General features: G+C 42.9%; 2 protein-coding genes across 5 annotated transcripts; both read right to left on the bottom strand.

The window, feature by feature from the left end:
• Nucleotides 1-408: 408 nt before the first annotated feature.
• On the bottom strand, nucleotides 409-12,509 carry nfxl1 (nuclear transcription factor, X-box binding-like 1). Of its 3 annotated transcripts, none has more exons than XM_063900912.1 (25): nucleotides 12,435-12,509; nucleotides 11,479-11,672; nucleotides 11,224-11,400; nucleotides 10,582-10,691; nucleotides 10,301-10,431; nucleotides 10,162-10,206; nucleotides 9,464-9,597; nucleotides 9,255-9,340; nucleotides 9,095-9,170; nucleotides 8,830-8,927; nucleotides 8,589-8,703; nucleotides 8,313-8,437; nucleotides 8,111-8,233; nucleotides 7,135-7,225; nucleotides 5,743-5,863; nucleotides 5,475-5,631; nucleotides 5,229-5,320; nucleotides 4,390-4,411; nucleotides 3,978-4,100; nucleotides 3,533-3,687; nucleotides 3,244-3,313; nucleotides 2,516-2,620; nucleotides 2,351-2,425; nucleotides 2,079-2,132; nucleotides 409-1,824 (listed from the first exon to the last, which is right to left on the bottom strand). In XM_063900912.1, the coding sequence occupies exons 2-25, from the start codon at nucleotides 11,651-11,653 to the stop codon at nucleotides 1,633-1,635; spliced, it is 2,652 nt and encodes an 883-aa protein (XP_063756982.1). In that variant the 5' UTR covers nucleotides 11,654-11,672; nucleotides 12,435-12,509; the 3' UTR covers nucleotides 409-1,632. The 3 variants fall into 3 exon arrangements, with proteins under 3 accessions (XP_063756982.1, XP_063756983.1, XP_063756984.1); XM_063900913.1 differs by having other exon boundaries at nucleotides 11,479-11,728; nucleotides 12,435-12,474; XM_063900914.1 differs by lacking the exon at nucleotides 12,435-12,509 and adding an exon at nucleotides 12,214-12,399.
• A 5-nt stretch (nucleotides 12,510-12,514) lies between these two features.
• cnga1b (cyclic nucleotide gated channel subunit alpha 1b) lies at nucleotides 12,515-17,342 on the bottom strand. 2 transcript variants are annotated; one of them, XM_063900916.1, is made up of 15 exons: nucleotides 17,139-17,342; nucleotides 16,510-16,575; nucleotides 16,364-16,426; nucleotides 16,137-16,256; nucleotides 15,909-16,013; nucleotides 15,626-15,732; nucleotides 15,384-15,558; nucleotides 14,837-14,973; nucleotides 14,585-14,757; nucleotides 14,375-14,500; nucleotides 14,155-14,307; nucleotides 13,847-14,078; nucleotides 13,524-13,699; nucleotides 13,226-13,459; nucleotides 12,515-12,546 (listed from the first exon to the last, which is right to left on the bottom strand). In XM_063900916.1, exons 1-14 carry the CDS (start codon nucleotides 17,243-17,245, stop codon nucleotides 13,253-13,255), a joined length of 1,947 nt encoding a protein of 648 aa, XP_063756986.1. In that variant the 5' UTR covers nucleotides 17,246-17,342; the 3' UTR covers nucleotides 12,515-12,546; nucleotides 13,226-13,252. The 2 variants fall into 2 exon arrangements, with proteins under 2 accessions (XP_063756986.1, XP_063756985.1); XM_063900915.1 differs by lacking the exon at nucleotides 12,515-12,546 and having other exon boundaries at nucleotides 13,133-13,459.
• Between the last annotated feature and the right edge of the window lie 750 nt (nucleotides 17,343-18,092).

Consider the following 18,092-nt stretch of genomic DNA (forward strand, 5'->3'; position numbering starts at 1 on the left):
GTTTAACATGTTTGACAAACAAAACGGAAAGACTTCAGACCAAACACTCAGCCCCCTTTGTAAACAAAGTGAAAACAAAGATAATACAATGATTATCAGCCAAATCTCAATTCTGACGATTTAAAAACTCGACATGATTTCTTTACGTGGATCAAATAATCCTTACAATAAATCCCTTAAAATATTGAACGGTCACAATTGCGGCAGAAAACGTAAGAAATAAAACGTATAACATCGTTTCCGTACAAAGGGGATTTAAATCACCAACAATTTGAATGATGCTCGTTAAAATACCTTTCATTACAGCTCTTTAGAGTCAGCGCCCCTCTGTTACACGACTTTAGGAAAGACCTGATCATAACATATAAAGAAATCGATAATAAACAGGGTGAAAAAAATCCACAGCAATATTTTTAGACATTTTATTCCCAAATATTTGAAAAACAAAAAGGCAATTTTAACATTTCAGGACCAAATTAAAGGTATTCTTTTCATCATCTGAACGACGCATTTCCATAAGTAAAGAAGTCAAAATACCCCCAAATAATACGGATGAATTAGACATGAATTCATTTCAGTTTGAGATATTTTTCTGCTTTCTTTGTGGGACTGGTAAGAGCTTTAAATCCACTTTCACTTAATTTCTCAAAAAAAGAACTACATTTAAACCACGGAAAAACAACATTTCTCTTAAGGGGTCAAACTAAAGAGTTGGTTTAAGTTGTGTGTGTGTGTGTTTGTGGGGGGGGGGGGGGGGTCCTTATCTACCAGACTCCATTAAAAAAACATCTTTTTTCATTCAGTCCCAAAATATTAGTTTCAACTGAACTGAATATTTGCTTAACGTTGTCCTACATCGGAAACGTTCCTACTCGTAATCTTTCATCCGTTTGTTGTCGAGTCGATTTGAGTTGGGTTCAGTTTTCTTTACGTTTGGGATTAAAGACTAATAATTTAAAAAATACATTTTTCGCAAACGATATGAAATGAAGACAATCTAGAGTTTAAGTATTTTGAGAATCATTTCTAAAAGTCTTTAAATTATGAGTGTATTTTCAAGAGAAAAGTCAAAACTAACGCTTAAAGTCCACACATAATAACCATGTGATTTAGGCAGCGGCAGACCAGGTATATATGGAGTTATAACTGGAGTCTGGAGGATTTAAAGTCCGTAAAGATGACGGCTTTAGTCCCCGTCCCTTTCCTTTTAATTACCAAAATAAAGAATAAGGAAGTTAAACTATTGAATATTTGGTGAATCTCAACTGAAAGGGAAGTCCTACTGAGGCAGCGCTAGAGCAGCTTAAAATACAGACAATGGTTTAAGTTCCCAGATAACTTCAAAATAACCCAAATTCTCCCTTCGACCTACAGAATAAATGTGACCTCTGATTTCACCTTAATATTAAAGGCGTTGGCTTTCTATAACATTTAGGAGAGTCCAGACCAATATCAGAAGGAGCTCAAATGAATGTTTTTGAATGGAGTCTGGTGGACTGGCTTTAGCTCCTAAAACTATATTTAATTACCAAAATCAAACCAAGAATCAGTCTGAAACAGGAAGACTCGCCAAAATAAAAGCATGTCAGAGAGGTAAATAAGATCAGCTGTTTGTTGTCATGGTGGTTTTCTTCACGGTGCGTTCAGGAGGTAGTATGCGGCAGCGGACATCAGAGCGCCGGCCAGCGGGACGAAGACGAAGAGGAAGACCTTTCCCCATCTCCCACTCCCCGTCCCCTCCTCATCCACCTCCCCCCTCCTCCCCCTCTTCTTACTCCTCCTGCCTCCCCGCTGCTGACGCTTCTCAAACGCCTCCAGCTCCTCCTGCAAACAGAAAAACACCTCAAATCTGAATAATTATCCCTTAGTTCCGTCTTCATTATCAAGGGTTAGAAACACATTCTGATGTTTGATCAGGGACACTGCTCTATTAAAACATCACACACTTCTTGCCACAATACATGAGATTTAGGTCTGAATGTGTGTAAATATATTTGATTGAAGGCTCGGTAATCATTTGTAAATGTCTTATTTCAAAGATATTGTTTTCATATTTAACAGAAGGTGTTCGGACTCACCTGAAGTCTCCTCTGCTCCTCCTCCTGAGCCGCTTTAAGCTCCGCCTCCTTCACCTGAACACACAGTTACAAACAAATTGATGTGTGTGTGTATCCAGGAGTTAGTCTGAGTGTACAGGTGTGTGTGTGTTTGATTGTGTGTGTGTGTGTGTGTGTGTGTGTGTGTGTGTGTGTGTGTGTGTGTGTGTGTGTGTGTGTGTGTGTGTGTGTGTGTGTGTGTGTGTGTGTAGGTGTGTGTTTGATTGTGTGTGTGTAGGTGTGTGTATACATACCAGGCTGACTTTTTTCTTCTGGTCTCTGCAGGCGTCATCACACTGAACCACACACTGATCCGAGCACAGGAACTCCTGCAACAAACACACACACACCTTTAAGTTATGTGTATGGACACCTGGAGGCTACGAAGAGTGTGTGTGTGTGTGTGTTTCTGTGTGTACCTTCTTGATCCTCTTGCAGGGACACCTGACCTTCACCTTCTGCTGACATTTCTCCTCACACACACCTGGATGACACACCTGCTTACAGCGGTGACCACACACCAGCTGCTCTCACACACACACACACACACACACACACACACACACACACACACACACACACAATATAACGGATGCTACGATTATGTTTTATGTTTATTCTAACTTCTTGATTCAGGATCTTCAGAAAAAAGAGAGAGAAATATACATTTCCACTTTCTCTTGTTTGTTATTCCAACTGTGTGTGTGAGGCTTTTAGGGGCTTAAGTTACTGCACACACACACACACACACACACACACACACACACACACACACACACACACACTTCAAACAAACATAAGTGTGTGTGTGTGTGTTTGTCAGTGCCAGTAAGTGACAGAATGAAAAAGCTAAATCGTTCCCAGGTGAAGTGAAACAGAGAGTGTGTGTGTGTGTGTGTGTGTGTGTGTGTGTGTGTGTGTGTGTGTGTGTGTGTGTCTGGCGCCACAGAGTTAAATTGATTATTGGACGGAGAACAGACGGAGGTTATTCTGTTACTCCTGCAGTGACTTTGAACATCTTTGATTATTGATCCTGAAGGGGAGAGGCAGGATGTTTTCCCATGATGCATCGGGGCCCGAGGACATTCGTGTAGTGTGTGTGTGTGTGTGTGTGTGTGTGTGTGTGTGTGTGTGTGTGCGTGCGTACCTCCTTAGGACACTGGTTGTTGCAGGAGCCCAACTCCACCTTTGTCTTTTCATCAGCGGAGGTGAACTTCCTGCAGAGACATTTCATATTCTTGTGAAGTTTCATCTGTTTTCGCTCTCCTCCACCGACATGATGAAATATTAAAAATATAATAATTCAAACACATTCATAAATAAAAGGAACAAATAAAATGATAAAAGATAAAGTATTTTTTAATAATTAAAATAATGAATTAAACATAAGACTCTCTGACCCTGATATGAAATATAATATATGAAGTGATACTCACGTGCAGTCGATGAACAGCACGCTGATCCTGCAGTAGCAGCGCTGCCGGGTCATGTGACCACAGGGGGGGCAGGCGGAGGGGTGACAGCGCAGGGAGCAGCGGTGAGGACAGCCACGGGGGCGGGGGAGGAGGCAGGGCTCCTCACACTCCTCACACTGAGGGGGGGATAATGTTAATATCCCTCTACTGCTTCTCTTTATTGCAACGACTCTGAATCATCAGCGCGATACATACGCGTTCCTTTCATGTTTGAAGACGCTTTTATCGATATTTACTTTAATATCTTTGGATTTTTAAAAACAAATAAATAATTTCATTTCCAGAAATATTTCATTTACTTTGCTGATTTATTTTTATGTACTTTTCGGTCATTTCACTTTTTTTTGGTCCTTTTAGATCTCGTTAAGACCCGTGTCGTGAATTGGCTCCGTAACGATGCGCTCACCTTGTTGCCGGGGGTAACCAGGTGACACTCTCGGCTGCAGGTGTGATTCCCACAGGTCAGAGGTTGTCCACATGGCCGCCCGCACGGGAACCGACCCTGACGGTGACACGGCACCGCGCTCACCTGACACACACACACACACAGCGTTAATACAGACTGTCTGTGTGTGTGTGTGTGTGTGTGTGTGTGTGTGTGTGTGTGGAATATAAAGCAGATGAACTGCAGCAGTCGAGACGGAGAAGGACAGATAAAAATAGAGACAGGAGGACAGAATAATAACGGACGATGTTTTGGAAAAGACAGAAAAAGAAGAACAGGAAACAGGAAGTGATAAATCTGAAGCTGATCCTCCGATAAACTGGGTAAACTGGGTAAACTGGGTAAACTGGGAGACAAAAACAACGTTTCTTACCTCATGATCTCCAAAACAGGCGCTGAAACACAAAGAGAAGGCAGAGTTTAGTTTAAATGCATCCCATTTACTTTAACGACCAAATGCTTCACTTCCATCAGTCGCTGATTTCTATAGATAAATGTTTTAAAGAAAAAGCCTCAAAAACAGGGAGAGGCTTTTGAGGCTTTTGAGGCTTTTGAGGCTTTTGAGGCTTTTGAGGCTTTTGAGGCTTTTGAGGCTTTTGAGGCTTTTGAGGCTTTCTCTGATTTTCAGATTTCTTCTCTTTTGCTTTCATTAACCCGACCTGTAAATCTGGTTCGAATGCTTCCACATGAGTTCAAGACACCCACTCTCAAACAATGTAGGTCCTGTTTGTGGCTGTATGCTCACACACACACACACACACACACACACACACACACACACACACACACACACACACACACACACACACACACACACACACACACACACACAGCTTACTGCGTCACAGAGCTGCAGGCGGCTGGCACACACACACACACACACACACACAGCATGCAGTGTGTTTTTAATCTCAGGTCTAATGGTCCATGACAGACCAAAGAACCTCGGGATGGATGTGTGTGTGTGGATGTGTGTGTGTTGTTTAAAGCGGCTGTGTGTGAAAGTGTTTCCACCTGTGTGCGCTGCAGCTCACACTCATATAATTCTGGATTTTCAAAATAAAACACCATGTGTGCTTTTATTTTGAAAATCCGAAACAACATTTGAATTCCTTCCAAAACTCCAGTGTTTTTGTACTTTGTGTTCAGACTTTGAGGGAATTAAAGGTAATCAGTTCTGTGTGTGAGTGTGTGTGTGAGTGTGTGTCTCACGTTGGTATGGGTACTTCACATGGTGCACAGGGCAGAGCTTTCTGAACGAACGCAGGAGCCGACGGCTGCTCCCAGGGACCAGCCAGTTGCACCTACACACACACACACACACACACACACACACACACACACACACACACACACACACACACACACACACACACACACACACACACACACACACACACTTTCAGTATGTATTTACACACAGAGAGCCTCCACAGTATATCTGTAACTGGCGTCTACCTGCTGGTTCTTGACGATGACCTTGTCGTGGCACGGCAGGGGGCAGCGGTGTTTGCAGCTGGGGAGGGGCAGCTGGCAGGACTGTCTGCAGGGGGGGCAGGGTGGGGGGTGGCAGCGGTGAGGCTCCCTGCTCGGGTGGTGGCATGAGGGGGGGCACCTGGAGGAGAGACAGGGGGGATACACTTATTATACAGGTGTTTCAGGAGTGTGTTACAGGAGTATGTTACAGGTGTGTGTGTGTGTGTGTGTGTGTGTGTGTGTGTGTTACCTGCAGGGCTCCTTGCAGCGAGGAGGTTTGGTGCTGCGTTCTCGTCCGCAGGGCACGGAGAGGACGGAGGATCCACAGGAACACTTCACCTCCACGGACTCAGGACAAGGGTAACAGCTGCCTGCACACACACACACACACACACACACACACACACACCATATAACTATTTAATATATGGAAAAGTGTGTGTGTGTGTGTGTGTGTGTGTGTGTGTGTGTGTGGTGTGTGTGTGTGTGTGTGTGTCCTCTCAGGTATTGTCAGTATATCTGCACACAGTGACGAGGAAGGAAGTCTGGTCTCTGTCGGGCAGCACTCTGCTGTCTACCATTAACATAACACACACAAGCGTTTAGCAGCAGAGTGAGGGTGTGTGTGTGTGTGTGTGTGTGTGTGTGTCTGCTGATACAGATAAAACTACGCTATGTGATAAAACCAGTGCCAAGTTCCACTGCCGAATTATAAGAAAGCTGTCGGACGGAGCAGCTTTTATTTAAAATAAATAACACTAATATATCTTTAATAAATAAAATAACAACGGTTAAGTGTTTAAATGGCATGTGTTAAAACATGTGAGTGATTCAAAAAAGGTAATCTTTCAATTATAGAAAAAACTAATGACTGAACAGCAGCTAAGAACCCTGGGTAATGTAGTCATTAAACCAGTCCACAAAAACCTAATGCTGTAGCTGAAATCTGCTGAAAGTATTCCATAAAACAACACTGTATGAAGTGAATCTGAACTAGGTCTCACTCACACACAGACACACACACACACACAGACACACAGACACACAGACACACACACCTCAGTGTTATCAGTGCTGGCAGCAGCGGTGCGACCTTCTATCTCTTCCCCCTGAAAGGTCACAGCAGCCAATCAGGATGAAGACAGACACATAAATTATCTTCAAGTTATCGTCCAATCAGGGGACAACAATAGATGCAGGAGGCACACACGCACACACACACACACACGCACACACACACACACACACATACACAGTCGGAAAATGTTGACCTCTGCTTCCTGCCAAACATCATTAATCCCTTTTATTAAAGTGTGTGTGTTATTCAGCGATATCAGCTGGAACAAATGTCAACACACACACACACACACACACACACACACACACGGAGGTGTTATAGGTCAGTTTTTTCCAGAGTTTGATCTTTGACCTTCCTCCAGCTGAGACTCAAACACACATCACAACACATCTAACAGACAGTAATGTGATGAGACGTGTGTGTGTGTGTGTGTGTGTGTGTGTGTGTTATTGTGGGTGGGTATGTGTGTGTGTGTGTGTGTGTGTTATTGTGGGTGTGTGGGTGGGTGTGTGTGTGTGTGTGTGTGTGTGTGTGTGTGTGTGTGTGTGTGTGTGTGTGTGTTACCTGGATGGCAGCCGGAGGGACACTTGTGGTTGCGGCAGCCGAGACTCCGCCCACAGCTCTGGTCACAGGGAGGGCAGTTACCGGGGCAACACTGGAACACAATGCATGATGGGAGATGGAGTTCAGACGGCAGCTTTAATGTCTACAGGTTTTATTCACTGAGGGGTTTCCTCTCTGTGAGGAGTGACATTAACAGGAACCAGATAAATGTTTTTACCAGCCCAGAGAGACGGATACAGATCTCACACACACACACACACACACACACACACACACCTGACAGTCAACCTTTACCTGGGACATTACACACTGATTAGATTACTGTGACATTTACACACACACACACACACACACACACACACACACACACACACACACACACACACAACACCAGAAAAAAACAGTTTATTTATATAAATGGGAAAAAATAATTTAGGTTTTTCTGTTTTAAATCTAAATTAAAAAGATGAATAATAATTAACTGAACACTATTTTTATTACTAAAACTTATGAACTTTTGATAGAAAAATAAGTTGTAATTTTAAAAGAAATTAAGTATTTGAGAAAATTATTATTATTTATTTATTTATTTGAAAGAATTTTTTGGGCCTTTAATTTAGTGCAGATGAGAGGTAGGGAGACAGAGGAGACGACTCGCAGTATATGGCGCCTGCTCTACCCACTGAGCTATAGGCGGCCGGAAACTATTTCTTTTTAAGTTGATATCTTATTTATCATATTGTATTTATCATTAGATATTTACACTTTGGGAAAAAAGTTATATATAAATAAACTGAAATACAGATAAAAATAAGTTGTCTGTTTAAAAAAAGGGGAGGCTGTGGCTCAGTGGGGGAGTGATCTGTGATACAGTGTTTACTGGGGCTTCCCTTGAGGTGTATAGACCGGATCAGTGTTTAAAGTCTCTGCGTTCTACCGTAGAGCTGCTAAAGGGGACGGCGGTGCGTTCACTGACCTTCCTCCTGCACTGGTGCCTCTGGCAGCTCCTGGTCTTCGGACACTTGGAGTCACACAGGAAGTCTCTGTGGCACGGCATCAGCTTCCTGTACTTACCACACCTGCACTCCTTCTCCACCTCCTGACACACACACACACAGGTCAGAGTGTGTTCAAAGTGTGTGTGTGTGTGAGTGAGCGTGTGTGTGTGTGTAGGTCACCTGTCTGCAGGTCTCACAGCCCCCCCGATGGCACCTCATGGAGCAGGTGTGTTTCCCGCAGGAGAGAGGGCGGTCACACGTGTCGCCACACGGCACCACCTCCTCTGTACAGGGGAGAGAAGACTCTACACACACACACACACACACACACACACACACACACGATTGATTTAGCGGGAAAAAAAAATGCATTTAAAAAAAAATCATTATGTGTGTGTGTGTGTGTGTGTGTGTGTGTGTGTGTGTGTGCGCGCGGCGTGCGTGTGTGTCTCTCACTGGTCTTTCCACAGGGACAGGATCTGCTGACGGAGCGAGGACAGGGAGGACAGTTTCCATGGTGACACAAGACCTCACAGGTGTGATTCCCACAGGAGAGGGCGGAGCCACACACCTGGGGGGGGGGGGGGGGGGGTATTGTCCGGAGGGTGTAAAGTATGAACTCAGATTTTGAGGAAACAGATTTGTTTGTAATTTTATATTTACTAAACAACAATGACTTTGTTGATGTGTTGTTTACCTGCTGGCAGTTCCACGTCGGGCTGGCACACGGTCTCTCTGTTTCCTCTCTGCCACACACACACCTCTGGACACTGACCCGGGGGCAGGGGGAGCACTCTTGACACACAAACACACACACAGACACACACACAGACACACACACACACACACACACACACACACACACAGGGTACAGATACAGAACATGGGTATGTGTTTGCTAATTAGGAATATTAACAAGTATATGGGAGTGTGTGTGTGTGTGTGTGTGTATGTGTGGTTACCTGAGTGGCAGGTGTGTGTGCAGGTGTGTTGTCTGCAGGGCAGCAGCTTGTTGCACTGCTGCTGACAGGACCACGGCTGCAGACACACACACACGCCATCACATATTTACATTTCATTATTTGTTTGTGTTTATTTTTTATACACCTTAAAAAGACGTACCTTGTTGCTACAGCGACGGGGGAGGGGCTTAGCTTTGCCGCACAGACAGGAAACAGAAACCATCTTTGGACACGGAGGACAGGGACCTGGAAACACACACACACGCACACACACACACACACACACACACACACACACACACACAAGTTACAGCTGTATGAAATTAATTTGTGTGTGTGTGTGTGTGTGTGTGCGTGCGTGCGTGTTACCTGGGTGACAGAGCAGTAAACAGGTGTGTCCACAGGTTGGTTTGATGTCTCTCTGACAGACAGAGCCGCAGGAGTGAGGGGCCAACCAAGGGTCAGGGGGCGGGTCCTGCTGCTTCCCACAGAAACACATGTACCTGAACGCAACACAACCATAAACAGTACTGTACAATAGTGGACTCTTATTTTGAAAAACCCAGCTCTGTGTTTGGAGAGAGAGGAGTGTGGCGCCCTCGGCTGGACTCCTGCAGTATGAGCGCTTTAAACAACAGTATTAATAACAACACAAATATAATAATTCATAAATAAAAAGGCACACCTTTGCAGCATTAGTTATAATAACAACAACAACAATAATAATGTTTATAAATAATAATATATAAAAACTTATACTTTTTTTTAAGGAGCACTTTTTTTTTGCCCAAAGACATTTAACAGGGTTAAATTCATTTAAAATACAGAAAACAGAACTTTAATTATAATTTTTCATTTGAGTTTTTATTTTGCTGATATTTATTCTCCTTAAGAGATATTTTAAATACATACTTAAAATACTTCTACGTCTATTTTAATTTACCTTTCACAATAAGATTCAGCCTTTAGAAACACAGTAGCACACTTTCAAAATGCATTTTATTTTACCGGAGCTTTTTCTGCTTTAAGGGATATTTCATGGCTATAGGATAATCAAAGCTGTGCACCTGTTGGGCGTCTCGCTGGGCTGATACTCCGCTCGGCACTTTGGGCTGCAGAGAGGAAATCAAACATGGTGATTAATAACAAAATAAAGTATAAAAATTGAATAGTATTTATTTAAAGAGGTGCGCGTGTTTTCCTCACCAGGGCCAGGGGTGCTGTTTCTGCCCGAAGTCTTCGTCGGTGACAGAGGAGACGAGGAAGGCCGAGTCTCTCGCCCACTTCTGGATGCACGGCAGGTGGAAGAGAGAGAAGCAGCTGCTGCAGCTCCACACCTGCGTGCACACACACACACACACACACATACGGAATTCATTTTTATTATTAAATAAATGCTAATATTTATTAACCATTGTGTGTGTGTGTGTGTGTGTGTGTGTGTGTGTGTGTGTGTGTGTGTGTGTGTGTGTGTGTGTGTGTCTCACAGCTTGGGTCCTCTTGACGGAGGCGATACAGATTAGACAGGTCAGAGCTCCGGACTGAAACAGATCACTGACGTACTGACCGGTCCGGAGGAGCGCCGACGCATCGCCTCCTGCAGAGAGAGATTAAGGAGGAGTTATACTAAATAAATAAGCAGTGGTATTAAAATGAAATAAAAATGTTCTCAAATGTTATTAATAATGTAGGTATTCAAATAAGAATACATACAAAAAGAAAATATTTAATTTCATTAAAAAGAGTCATGGAATAAAAGTTAGAAAAGTTAGAAATCAAAAGTTTAAACTGAAAGTAGAGAATAAAAAATAAAGTAGTAATTAAAATAAGTTTAAAAAAGATGTACCTTTATTTATTCTCAGTAGATATTGAAATAAATAATATAAATAATCAGAAGAGAACTAAATTGATTAATGAATATTTATTTTAATGAATATAACTCAGGATAAGTAAAAGATAAATAAAAGCCGAATAAATGTTTTTTTCTTTCATTTAATACAATTGAAAAAGTACTGTAATATTTGTGGTGTAAAAAAGGATTCCTAAATATAAGAAATAATAACCATTATCACACTTTATTTATTATCTAACTCTGTAGAACTGCAAACACAGACGCAGGTGAGCCTCACCTGTCTGGTCGGTGTAGGTGGTGAAGGTGGAGGCCAGGACCTTCCCTCTCTTTCCATCCTTATTATCAACCTCCACACCTTCATCTTCATCAGAGGAGGAGCTGAGCTCGACCAATCGCTGAGCAGCAGCCTGGTTAGATTTCCTGATCTCCTCGAACTTTGATTGGACCGTCACACCTGTCAATCACAAAGAGGAGAGTGTGAGCCAATAGGAACGCTCCATTTAAACATTAAAATGCTGTACCGTGTTCTCACTCTGTGGAGGTTCAGGGGGTGTCGCAGTGGTCTTCGTCATCCCTCCTCTTCCTCCTCCCGCCCATACTCCTGCTCCCGCCCCTGGCCTCTCCCTCTCCTTCTGGGGGGGGCGGGACCTGTCTGCCTCCTGACCCCGACCGCGACCCCTGCCCTGCTGTCGCCAGGCAGGCTCCATGGCAACCGCCTCCCAAACTCTACAGGTGAGGGACGGGACAAAGACAGGTGTGCAGCCCGGAGACCTGTTAGGTTGCTTTGAAACAGAATCAGTTCATAAGCAGATTTTCTCTGAAGTCTGGAGTAGAAATCAGATCTGATCCTCAGAGGTGGAAATAGAGTCTGGTGTGCAGAGCATGAGACCTCTGTGTGCAGCCTGCTGGGGGTTCAAATATGGACTCTGGGCCACAGACTGTATTTATACAGCTCTGTGCATACAGGGGATTTTAACCCTCTAACACACGCTTTACAGGCTGTTTGTGAGGCTTTGATGCTGGTGCAGCAGCTCAGAACACAGAGCAACACACAGCAACACACAGTAACACACAGCAACACACAGTAACACACACAGCAACACACAGCAACACACAGTAACACACACAGCAACACACACAGAGCAACACACAGCAACACACAGTAACACACACAGCAACACACACAGCAACACACACAGCAACACACACAGCAACACACAGCCTCACTATAGGGATTATACTGTAACCCAGGATCTTCACTTTTCACCTTTCTTCAGCGATGTGTGCAGAGCTAGCTGTTAGCCGGTTAGCTCCTGTAAGCTAACTATCATTACAATTAGCAGCAAAAAGAGGCGTAAACAGACGTCACATCCGGTACAAAAACAGTTAATTTAATATACATATTAACCTTGGCTGCTGTTAGTACAACTTTTATAGTAAAGTTCAAACAGGAAAGTCATTTAAGAAGCTTTTTTCTGTGAAACAAACCTCAGTAATATGAACCTGCAGCAGTGGAGTCTAATGCCTGGTTGTCATGCGCAGAGCCGCCGCGGTGCATGCTGGTACATGTAGTCTTGTATAGGAACGCATCCAACGGCGGCTGATAGCAGTATGAGGGTGAATAAACCACAAGTCCCACAAAGCATGAGAGAGGCGCCGGCAGTGCAACGTGTCAACGACAACAGTTGGACGTTTCATTCAAATTCTGGACTGAAAATAGATGAATATTATTTCTTTATATCTTCATTTTTTATATTTTTAAGTTGACAAGAAAATATTTATCACCAACTAGAAACATTCTAATAAAAATGCTGATTTTTGCAACGTATTTATTTTAAAGTAATACACTAGATTTATTTCTTGAATTTTGTTGACAATTCTTTTTTTAAATTAATGTAACATTTAAAAAAGTTATTAAAAGTTTACAAATGAAAGATACAAATGTGGTGATCGAATTAGAAATACTTTAAAAAGTAAACATAAAAATGAATAAGTTAAAAAACGTTTTTCATACTTTTACTTTTGCAGCTAAAAATTGCGCCATTCTTATTTATTTGATGCTTAACTTGTGGATCCCCCCTCATTTGTAATCTAATAATAAATATCAATGTTTTGTGTTGCTTTGATGTTTTGAAATAAAAGAAGCATTTGTGTTTTACTTTATAAAATATGTTTATTTCAGCGTGCTTCTAGAATTAATTGCTTTTTAGTTATGCTGTGGCTCTAATGCCTTTGCTAAAGCTAAAAATCTAAAATAAAAACCTCCTGGGCACCCCTACTTCTTCTTCTTATTCGTCGTTGGATCTTTAGGCGGTTCCAGCCTCTTCTTCTGTGGTTCTCTCGGTTGGCACCAGCTTGCTCTCCAGCCGGTGGACTCTGTGCTTCAGTTTGCTCTGCATAGCTTCGTGTTCGGCTAACAGTCGAGCGTAGCGAGTCTGCAGCACGTCCAGCGAGGTCGTCATCCTGTCCACCTTCTCCTCCATCTCTTTGGGGTCCGGGCCCTGCGCCGCCACCTGCAGCATAACACCAGGTATTACATCTTGGTTGTTTTGTTTTTTAATATTTAGTTTGCATTACCTCCAGGTCCAGCAGCCCGTCCTTCATCAGGATCTGCCGTCCCTTCTCCTCCAGGAGGGCTTTAGCGTCGGGGTACTCTGTTAGCGCCTCCATGAGGTCGTCTTTGGAGAGGCAGAAGAGATCCGAGTACCCGATGCTCCGGATGTTAGCCGTCCTCCGGTTTCCTGCCTTACTGCCTGTGGAAGAACAATACCCAAGAATAAAAACTATGTGAAATAGCATTGTTCTTCGTTGTACGATGTCTTTATTTTTATGTTTATTAACAGTTTCATTGGTGAGAATAAAGTCGACCTTTTGAGTCAGTTAAACCACTACTCCTTTACCTTTAATCGCCAGGATGCTGATCTCTCCGAAGTAGCTCCCATCGCTCAGGACCACAAACTGCTTGATGCCGTCGTCAGCGACCACAGCCAGCTTCCCCTCCTTGATGATGTACATCTCCCTGCCGATGTCGCCCTTCTTACAGATGTAATCTCCGGGACTGTAGACCTGAGGCTGCAGCTTCAGCACCAGCTCCACCAGCAGTCCCGCCTCGCAGTCCGCAAAGATACGAACCTGACCCAAAAGAACACAAAAAAGGATGTTTTTTAGCCATCTTAAGGGTTTTTAAGGTGCTGTTTTGGGTGCAGACCTTCTTCAGGGTGTCCAGGTGGACGTTGATGGCGATCTCGGCTCTCAGTTTGTCTGGCAGGTACTTCAACACCTCCCTCTCGTCCACAGCTTTCTTATTGGTCCACAGGAAGTCAAACCACTTGATCACTCGCTTTTCCAGATCCTTAGTCACCTGGAAGAGAAGTCAAAGTAAGACCTAAAACAAACCAACAAACCAACCAACCAACTAACATGCTAACCTTTCTGAAGCTCATGTACTGCTTGATTGCGTCGATGCGAGCCTGGAAGTTGGCTCTGGCAGCGTTCATGTTGGTGATCATGGAACCAACATTACCAACGATGGTGGCAAAGATCAACACACCCACCTGCAGGACAATAAACAACAAGTCCATCCATCAACCCTGGGACACAAACTTGGTGGTCCTTTGAACCCTTTAAGCCACACTCACCAGGAAGTCAGTGACGACGAAGAAGTACTCGGAGTTCTCCACGGGGGGCGGGGTCTCTCCTATGGTGGTGAGCGTCAGTGTGGACCAGTACATACTGTAGGCGTACTTCCTTACCAGGCGACCAAACTCTGGATCTGCCGGGTCGGGATACACAAACCTGTCGGCACCGAAACCTGAAAGGAAAAGAGGATGAGTCAGAAGCTTTTCTATGGAAAACAAGCAACCACTGGAGATTTGCACCAGCAACCGCACCGACAGCCTTGGAGAAGGAGTAGTAGAGGCAGGCATTCCAGTGGATGATGATGACGATGTACATGACGAGGTTGGAGATTCTGAGAGCGTTCGGGTAGTTAGTCCTCGTCTCCGTCCTCTGGAAGAACTCTAGCATCCTGAAACAAAGACCAACATTTCAATCTAACGTGCAGACATCAGGAAAGGGTCAGCATTGAGGTTCAAGAATGCTTCAACCCAAAAATACAATTTGAATATCATCAGTCACCTTGTGCTACCTTGAATTTGGGAGAAAACTGTTTTCTTAAGTCAGTTTTGAAATACTTTTATGCTATTTACTCCAGTTCCTACTGCACTTCCACAATATTATCCAACCAACTCAATAACTTAGCAATTTTCTACAGAACTAACCAACCAACTAACCAACCAACCAACCGACCAACCGACCGACCAACCGACCAACCGACCATTTCATGAAATTTAAGTCCTTCGTACTCATTTCCCTTCTTCTGCACCAATGATTTAGCCCCTCAGTGTAACATGTATTTTAAAGTATGTATGTGTGTACCTGTTGAACCTGAACAGCTTGTTGAGGCGTATCTCAGGGTATTTGACTCCAACAACAAAGTAGAGCAGGTCGGTGGGAATCATGGAGATCATGTCCAGTTTGAACTGCAAGCTAACCACGTAGCGCTCACGCAACTTCTGAACGTCTTTCACCAGCAGACCCTGCTCCAGGTAACCTGCAGAAACAATCCGTATCTACGTTTAGTGTCGTATTTCAGTGTGTGTGGTGTGTTTGTTACTGACCCGTCCTTGTTCTGAACTTCATGTCCGCGATGTACACCAGGTCGCAAATAAAATCCATGACGAACCAGAACAACAAATAATCAGACTGAAGCTCCTCTAAGCACGCCCTGAAACACACACACGGTTAGGGTTAGCCAAAAAATCATTGTGTGTCCGTATATTTGTATGTACTGTATGTGTGTGTGTGTGTGTGTGTGTGTGTGTGTGTGTGTGTGTGTGTGTGTGTGTGTGTGTGTGTGTGTGTGTGTGTGTGTGTGTGTGTATATGTGTGTGTGTGTTTTACCTGGCTATGATTAGGGTCCAGTTGTACATGACGGGGATGGTGATAACAGCCAGCCAATAGTAGTACATGTTACTCGCCGGGTCAACTATTGTGACCTCTTTAGGACTGAGAACACACACATCAGCAGCAGGACATATTATAATAACTCACACACATTTAAAGACCAATGCTGCACTATTTCAGTGATTATTTCTTCTGATTCAGTGGATAATAAACAACCAAACGTACGCCTCCTCCTTGGCCTTCTTCTCTTTCTCCTTTTCCTGTTTCTCCTTTTCCTCTTTCTCCTTTTCCTCTTTCTCCTTTAGTTTTTTCTCCTTCCTCTCCCTTTTCTCCTGCTTGTCCTTCCTTAGAATAAAGAGCAACGTCACATTCAGGAAACTCATGATATAGTTATTATTGGTTGTGTATTTCATCCATAGGGTTTGTGAGGGTTCAGAACGCATTTAACGTACTCCTTCTTCTCCTTCTTCTCCTTCCTCTCTTTCTTGTCCTTCTTCTTCTTCGTCTTTTCCTTCCTAGAAGACAGAAGGGAATCCATCAGGAAACAACTCGTGTTGTTATTTTCGATGTTCTGCTAAATAAAAACCAAACGTCTTACTCTTCTTCATTGTTGTTGCTGTTGTTGGCATTAAACAGAACTCCTGGTCCGGATTGTCGATCAGTTCTGAAACCCAGAATCAGACGATAGCACTGGTTTACCGTTGACAACCAATCACTCAACAATTACAATCATCAGTTCAAGTTGGGAACTTTTTCATACTCCTGGATCCTTGAGAACAACAGGGACCAGGGAAATCTCAAGAAGTAACTCCAGAAATACCCATAACATCAAAAACCCTCCATCTTCTAAAATAACCCCTGATAATAGAACCTCTAAGACTTTGAAGAACCCACCAAACCTCTTGAGATCCCAGTGGAATGTTGAAAGACTCCTCAGTGCAGCTTCAAGCACCCATAAAACCTTATTAAGGGGACTGAAATCCACAGAATCCTCCCAATGAACCTTAGAATCTGAAAAATACCCTCTAAAACCTCTTCAAGGACCAACAGAACTTCCTTAAAGAGGCTAAGATTCTTTAGAACTGCCTCGGAACCTCCTCAAACCTCTTTGAGACCTCTTGAAGGACTTCTAGAACTTATTCAAGGACCTAGTGAACCTCCTCCTCGACTGTTGGACTCATTCAATCCTAATTTGCATTGACAGTTTTTCAGTCTTGGACCTCTCACCTGTCCCTCTCCATGTCTACACCTGGATCCTCCTCCACATCCTGGAGAGCGATGATGGGGGACGTTGACCTGGTGGGGGACCGGACCGATGGAGCTACTTTGGCCATGAGTAGCCTTTCCTGTTAAATCCCTTATAGTTTGCAGAGTAATAATCAAGAAGAGGTGAGGTGTGTGTTCGGAGAGTGACCCTGATGAGGATAAAGAGATTACAGGAGATGATACTGTCTCACACACACACACACACACACACACACACACACACACACACACACACACACACACACACACACACACACACACACACACACACACACGTAATTCCTAATATCGTCTGTGTGTGTGTGTGTGTGTGTGTGTGTGTGTGTGTGTGTGTGTGTGTGTGTGTGTGTGTGTGTGTGTGTGTGTGTGTGTGTGTGTGTGTGTGTTAACATGAGAACACTAAGCAGGTATAGCTTCAATAAATTGGAGATAAATTAAAGAAATCAATTATAATTAAATTGTAAGTGATGTAATTTAAATAAAGATTAAGTGATGTAAATAAATCAATATTCTAAATTATTTCTAATAATGTATTTTTATTGATTGAAATCAAAAATATTTTAGCAAAAAAAACCCCACTAAACTACAATAAAAAATAGTTTATATGTTTTGGAAAAATGAAATCTTTATATTTTTTAAGTCATATTTTATTTATTCATTCTTCCATTGTTTTTTAAATGTTTTAATATATGTTATTGAAGTAAAGTTCAATATGTCAAGTACTAATTGTAATATATAATATTTACCATGTAGACAATATACATGGGCTGTATTTATTTAATAAATAGGCAGAAAACATGCTATAAACAGGTTTTGAAACCTCTCTTCTCTTTTAGGAATAATGTTTTTTATGCATGGCTCTTATTTAATAAACACTTATGTTTCTAATTATATAAATTACTATACTATACCTAC

Source organism: Eleginops maclovinus, chromosome 14 (assembly GCF_036324505.1).
Source record: "Eleginops maclovinus isolate JMC-PN-2008 ecotype Puerto Natales chromosome 14, JC_Emac_rtc_rv5, whole genome shotgun sequence".
In the NCBI taxonomy this organism is placed as follows: Eukaryota; Metazoa; Chordata; class Actinopteri; order Perciformes; family Eleginopidae; genus Eleginops; species Eleginops maclovinus.